The sequence below is a fragment of the Conger conger genome, chromosome 9 (assembly GCF_963514075.1).
Source record: "Conger conger chromosome 9, fConCon1.1, whole genome shotgun sequence".
NCBI lineage: Eukaryota > Metazoa > Chordata > Actinopteri > Anguilliformes > Congridae > Conger > Conger conger.
In genome coordinates this window covers 660,690-667,988 of record NC_083768.1, presented here as the reverse complement: position 1 = coordinate 667,988, position 7,299 = coordinate 660,690, and the positions used below count along the sequence as shown (strand labels likewise).

The 7,299-nt window shown below is 42.7% G+C and overlaps 1 protein-coding gene across 8 annotated transcripts in view; it reads right to left on the bottom strand.

The window, feature by feature from the left end:
- Window positions 1–5,064: 5,064 nt before the first annotated feature.
- The window catches only part of LOC133136786 (rho GTPase-activating protein 12-like), a 29,234-nt gene continuing 26,999 nt past the window's right edge, over window positions 5,065–7,299 (bottom strand). For all 8 annotated transcript variants that reach the window (XM_061254511.1, XM_061254514.1, XM_061254515.1 and 5 more), the window contains one exon: window positions 5,065–6,582. In XM_061254511.1, coding sequence (XP_061110495.1) covers window positions 6,408–6,582 — 175 coding nt within the window. In that variant the 3' untranslated portion in view covers window positions 5,065–6,407. The remainder of the gene's footprint in view (window positions 6,583–7,299) is intronic.

Sequence of the window (7,299 nt, the reverse complement as noted above, 5' to 3'; positions counted from 1 at the left end):
TGTGTCTGATTCACCCCCATCACTTTACTGGCTACTTTGACACATAGGAATGCGGTAGCCTGGAAAGAATAAAAAAAATAATAAAAAAAAAACTTTCTTAGATTGTATTAAATGTATAATTCAGCAGAGAAGGCTACTCTTTAATTCTAACAGAAGAGCTGGGAAAAGGGGGCACGGATGGTGCAGGGTAGCACTGCCGCCCCACAGCAAGGAGGTCCTGGGTTCGAATCCCTGTCGGCCGGGACCTCTCTGTGCGGAGCTTGCATGTTCTCCCCGTGTCTGCGTGGGTTTCCTCCGGGTACTCCGGTTTCCTCCCACAGTCCAAAGACATGCAGGTTAGGCTGATTGGAGAGTCTAAATTGCCCGTAGGTATGAGTGTGTGAATGGTGTGTGTGCCCTGCGATGGACTGGCGACCTGTCCAGGGTGTATTCCTGCCTTTCGCCCAATGTATGCTGGAATAGGCTCCAGCCCCCCTGCGACCCTGTTCAGGATAAGCGGGTTCAGATAATGGATGGATGGATGGAGCTGGGAAAAGGGGAAATCTCAGCCCTGAGTCCCCAGAGAGAACAGGATAAAAATAACTCCATACTCGGGGGAAAAAACTATCTAATGTGAAGAAATCCTGGGAGGAAGCATTCCTTCCTTCAGTCATTCATCTGCTCTGTACACCAGCGTACTCACACAGGTGAGCACCCGTATAAACGCTCCCAGTGCACGTCACGTCTCAGCCATTACAAAGTTCTCTGTGACAGTTGGCAATCCAAGAATAGTGCACTGCTGCCACCTACTGTATTGACCTGTACAGTGCAGTCCGTAAGTTGTACTCGTCCGTTGTACTCTTCAAGGGTCCTGAATTTCTGTATGTTTACACTAGGACTCGGAACTGTACTATCCTCTCAGGTCTACTTTTGCACTTGTTCTTGTGATTGATTTGCACTTTGTTGTACGTCGCTCTGGATAAGAGCGTCTGCTAAATGCCACGTAATGTAATGTAATGTGAGTAATTGGACAGTGGTACCGTTTCTGTTCTTTTGTCTCTACTCCAGCAGATTGGATTACAAATTAAACAATGAATATGAGGTCAAAGTGCAGACTGTCACCTTTAATTTGAGGTTGTGGGGGCGACATGGCTCAGGCAGTAAGAGCCTGGCATATGGTATGGTCTGGCAGTCGGAGGGTCGCCGGTTCAATCCCCCGCCCGGGCTGTGTCGAAGTGTCCCTGAACAAGACACCTAACCCCCAAATGCTTCTGACGAGCTGGTCGAGGCCTTGCATGGCAGCCAATCGCCGTCGGTGTGTGAGTGTGTGTATGAATGGGTGAATGAGAAGCATCAATTGTGCAGCGCTTTGGATAAAGGCGCTATATAAATGCCAACCATTTACTATTTAGGTCATTTACATCCATATCAGGCGTGCTGTGTAGGAATTGCATTCCTTTTTATCCAGCCCCCCCCATTTTCGGGGACTAAAAGTAACTGGACAGTTGGCCTCTCAGCTGTGTCTGATGAGTGTATTCAATCGCTTGCTCATTAAAGGTACTGTATACATTTACATTTTACATTTTAGTCATTTGGCAGCCGCTTTTAATCCAAAGCGACTTACAAGTGCATAGGTTCTACCATAAGTCAGAGCATCACATCCAGAAACTAGCAAAATACACAGGAAATGCTGTTCTAAACATAGTTGTCATCAGAAGTGCATTTTTTTTTTTTTTTTGGGGGGGGGGTTAGACAAGGATAGGGATATCACAAAGGAGGGGCAGGTGAAATCAGGAGGGAGGACTAAGGTAGAGTTTGAAAAGGTGGGTTTTGAGTCTGCGTCGAAATAGGGGGAGGGATTCTGCTGTTCTGACAGTGGTAGGCAAGTCATTCCACCACTGAGGAACCAGAACGGAAAACAGGCGTGAACGTGCAGCTCGACCGCCAGGTGCACGTATAAGAAAGCTTTCAGCGTCTAGTCTTGATTCTCGGCTTTTGATTACCTTTGGAGTCTGTTATTGGCGTTAATATGTGGGCCAGAGCTGTGCCATCATGAGGGTAAATAAGAATTTCCGCTTTTTCCCACATAAATTGGGATTGGATGTATACTCTGTGAGCACTTTATTAGGTATGTATTAGACTTATTTTTTTAGACTTATTGGTCTTCTGCTGCTGTAGCCTGTCCACTCAGAGGTTTGACGCATTGTCTGTTCAGAGATGCTCTTCTACACACCACTGTTGTCATGTGTTACTGTCACTGTCCAGTCCCTTCTCCTCACTTCTCTCATTGCCCGCAGAACTGCTGCTCTCTGGATGTTTTTAGTTTTTCCCACCATTCTCTGCAAACTCTATTCTCGCTTTGGTCTGAAAAACAGCTGAAACTCTTGACCACATCCCCATGCTTTTATGCATTTAGTTGCTGCCACATCATTGGCTAATTATATTTTTGCATTAACAAGCTGGTGTACAGGTCTACCTAATAAAGTGATCACAAAATAAGGACAAGGCAGACTTTAAATTAATGTATTTGTATTTAATGGGACTATGTTTTATGTAAATGTATTCTTCCGCTGAACAGTAGTTTATTGGTTGCCCTAGCAACGGTATTGCGAACGTTAGCTAGTAATAATACATCACCACTCCACTATCTAAGTAGCGGTATTAACGTTAGTTAACAAGACTAGCAATACGGTATCCCCACTGCACTAACGTTAGCTAGCTTGCTAGTTTACGTTGCACCAGACGCCACTGACACACAAGTCATTTGTCTTTGTTGTAGACGTTTATCGGGACACTGCCAGATAACGTGCAACTATTGAAATAGCTCATAGCGTCGTTATGAGTCTTCATTTGCTTCACCGAGATTTGGTGGACTTGCTGGTATTTCGATCCGAGGATATTGCCTTAGTTGTATTTGTTCGTTTCTATCCGCCTCCTTTCCAAATCCCCGAGAAGGTCAAAGAACATTTAAAATCACCAATTTTGTTTTACTTTAGTAGGCTACTAGCGGCAAAATGACGACGTTAGGTTAATTTCGGTAGATAACAGTACAATGCAATACAAACGCGGAGAAATGTAAAAAGATGTGTGAACATTCCATTTAGCCGTGCACATATCTTGGATATTGGCACGGCTGGAACGCAAACTGACCAGCAGAGACGATGGACGGGACCTATCCGTTGTGTTATACCGCATTAACACTGCTAGCTAGCAATCGTTTTAGATTAAATCTCACTTTCTAGTGTGTGAGACGCGTATTTTATCATTTTACCTTAATACAAGGCTACCTGCTCATTTTGTACAAATGCAGTGTTGGATTAGAATTCATAATTCATTGAAGCTGATAGACTGGCTGGACATTGAACTAACATTTTGTCCTCCTGACCATTTATGAATCATAAGATATTATACACTTTCAAACCTTGCAATTATTCAACATAGTTCCTGTCATTACTAATGTTGTCAGGTGGCACAACTGATAATCGTCAGGTGGTGCGACCAGGTAAAATATACATTTAAACCAATAAATAATAGGTTAACATGAACAAATGGTTGAATAGCCATTGTATTTAATGCATTCATTCGTATATTTTAGAAATTATTTTTCTGTCTTTAAATGTAAAATAGGATGCTAAAGATACCAAATACCGGGCTACTAGAATGCAATAGTCTTAAATTATTATAAATACAACACAACCACAAAATAATAATGTGTTTGGCACTGTAGACACTCTAAAGGATACTTGCCAAAGTTTTACTTAAAATAAATAGTGGGAAAATATATTGACAAATATCTGGTTGCGCCACCTGACATTTTTTAAAAATGTTAAAAGTTAAAAATAGTTAAAAATGTTAACATTTTGAAATGTTATACAACAAGTGAGACTTGTTTAGACATTTTATCCCAGATTCAAAAATATGCATTACATCCATTTTGAACAAACTAAAAAAAAAAAAAACTTTTTAGAAGCTTTATTCGTCATTGACCCACATGCATAAGCAGCAGTGTGGGCTCCTCCATTATCAATCAAATGAATAAAACAATTAAACATTATAAACGCATGAGCGATAATTGGTCATTATTTTGCATCATATTTTTAGTTACAAATTGTGACAGAAACAGTGACATCTATTGGCCGAAAAGGGAAATGTTGAAGGTGAATTTGCTGAAAACTTTTTTTAGGCTGGATTTTAGGATGATCGATGTAGCAAAAGGTAATTGTTGAGTGCGCACGTTAAATAGCTAAAAAAATGTTTTACTTAATGTTCGTAGCTGACGTTTGCTAGCTGGATAGTTGGTAGGCCTATTGGCATTGACAAAAATGTACATTTTTGGTCAGAGCTGGCAACATTGTTCCTATTAAGCTATTTAGATAGCTATATAAACTGCCAGCCCAGTCAAAGTCCTGGTTGACATTACAGTATACAATCAAGTTACCAAGACTGTACAAAACGAATTTACTTATTTAAGCGATTTATGATAAAATGTTTTTAAATAAAAATGGAAAAATAAAAAAGATTGTATTCTTATGTCCAAAAAATCTTTGGACAATGCAATTTATGCCAATTGATAGATAATTGTCTTCAGATAATAACCATGTTTTTTTTTAAATTAGTGTTTTTTAAGCAATTTAGGATGAAAATTGTCAAAATAGAAAATACATAATATAGCTTATGTCCAATAAAATCTAAATTTTACAATACCATTTTATTATTCTGATTGATAAATAATTGCCTTGAGATAACAACCATGTTGAAAGTTTCAGGGAAAATGGAAAATACATAATATAGTTTTATGTCCAAAAAATTCTACATTTTAAAGAAATACCATGTTATAATGGCAATTGATAGATAATTGCCTGCAGTGAACAATGTTGAAATATTTAAAAATATGTATAAATTATAATTAAAAATTTGTTTAAGAATACATAACAATATAGTTTTATGTCCACATTTTTGTATTATTATTAAATACCATGTTATAATACCTATTGATTGATAATTGCCTTCAGATAACAACTATGTTGAAATAAATTAATAGAAAGTCAGTTTGAAGCCCTCAACAGTAGAAAAAACACAAAGCAGTAAATCATCCGTGTCCTTTATTCACAGTGTCATGAACAGCAGTAAAATTACATTCAAATTGTGCTGTTGACACAAACGGATACAATTCAAAACCTTTCTTTTTTTCCCCCACATTCTTTTTTGTTTTTGTTTTTTTACAATCAGTCTATAATATAGAATATTTACATAACCTCAGTGATTTAACCCCCTGCTGATAAAACTTTAAATGATGATGAAACAATTTCCAGTAAATTTCCAGACAAGTTAAAAAAAATAATAATAATAATAAATGAGAAGAAGCTTGACACAGTCTATTCTGTAGATCAGCATTTCATGTAGTGTATTCTTCCAGTGTGTTTACTCTATTCTGGAGATCAATAAGTTATTTCAAAAGTTTTCTGCATGTGTACCAAATATTCATAAAACACTTTTGTAATTACTACAAAAGTGTTTTTCCCTTCCCATAAAAGATCCCAAAATGGGAAAACGGGATTAGTTCCGTGAGCCTGAGATGCAAGCACAGGTTTGACTGGAATGATTCTAGGACTGGAGTTAAACCTGCAGACACTGTGGCCCTCCAGGACTGGAGGTAAACCTGCAGACACTGCGGCCCTCCAGGACTGGAGTTAAACCTGCAGACACTGCGGCCCTCCAGGACTGGAGTTAAACCTGCAGGCACTGCAGCCCTCCAGGACTGGAGTTAAACCTGCAGACACTGCGGCCCTCCAGGACTGGAGTTAAACCTGCAGACACTCTGGTTGTGGTAAATTTGTAGCTGACCCCCAACCATCAGGGCTGTGGAGTACCCACCTCTCTCACTCACACGCGCACACGCGCACGCGCACGCGCACGCGCACGCGCACGCGCACACGCACACGCACACGCACACGCACACGCACACGCACTCACACTCACACTCACACTCACACTCACACTCACACTCACACACTCGCACTCGCACTCGCACTCGCACTCGCGCGCGCGCACGCGCACGCGCACACGCACACGCACACACACACACACACACACACACACACACACTCACACTCACACGCGCGCACGCACGCACACGCGCACACGCACACACACACACACACACACACACACACACACTCACACTCACACTCACACTCACACGCACACGCACACGCACACGCACACGCACACGCACACACGTCTCCCCCAGGCAGCTCTCACACACTCCACCGGCCCCAGGGAGCAGTCTCCATGACAACCGGAACATGCAGCTATGGAGCTCCAAAACAAAAAAAGCAGTAAGTGCAAAGTAAATGCGTTTCATTAGCATGTTCTTCTGTTAATTTCACCCTTTGCTCCCTCAGCTGAGCTCAGTGGCACGCTCAGCTCTACCTGCCAAAGATGTACTCATATTCCAGCAGAATCAGCTCCACCAGGTGGTTCTGGTACACCATGTGGACCGCCATGCTGAGGGACTCCACCTCGGGCCTCAGCAGTGTGGGCCCGAAGACAATGGCCAGGCTCTGGGCGGTCATGCGATTCTCATCCCCGCGGTCCATCACGCTGAAACACAACCGTGACAGGGTTAACCAGGGCAGCCTGGAGCCAGGAGGAGCCAGGAGCCAGGAGCCAGGGCGTGACAGGGTTAACCAGGGCAGCCTGGAGCCAGGAGGAGCCAGGGCGTGACAGGGTTAACCAGGGCAGCCTGGAGCCAGGAGGAGCCAGGGCGTGACAGGGTTAACCAGGGCAGCCTGGAGCCAGGAGGAGCCAAAGCAACCACCCGGGAGGTCGGTGGTTCAAACCCTGGTGTAGCCAAAATAAGATCAGTGCAGCGGTTTGGCCCTTAACCCCACATTGCTCCAGGGATGATTGGCTCCTGTTTAGTCTAATCAACTGCAAGTGGCTTTGGCTAAAAGCGTCAGAGAAATAACATGGGAGGGCAGCCTGTAGCGTAGTGGTTAAGGTGAATGACTGGGACACGCAAGGTTGGTGGTTCTAATCCCGGTGTAGCCACAATAAGATCCACACAGCCGTTGGGTCCTTGAGCAAGGCCCATAACCCTGCATTGCTCCAGGAGAGGATTGTCTCCTGCTTAGTCTAATCAACTGTACGTCGCTCTGGATAAGAGTGTCTGCTAAATGCCAATAATGTAATGTAATGTAACATGCAGTGTATTGTAATGATCACGTGAAACCCAAACGAAGGGATGAAGCAAGCCACAGGGATGTAGGAGTGTCTCTGAGCTCAAAGCCACAGCCACAGGGATGTAGGAGTGTCTCT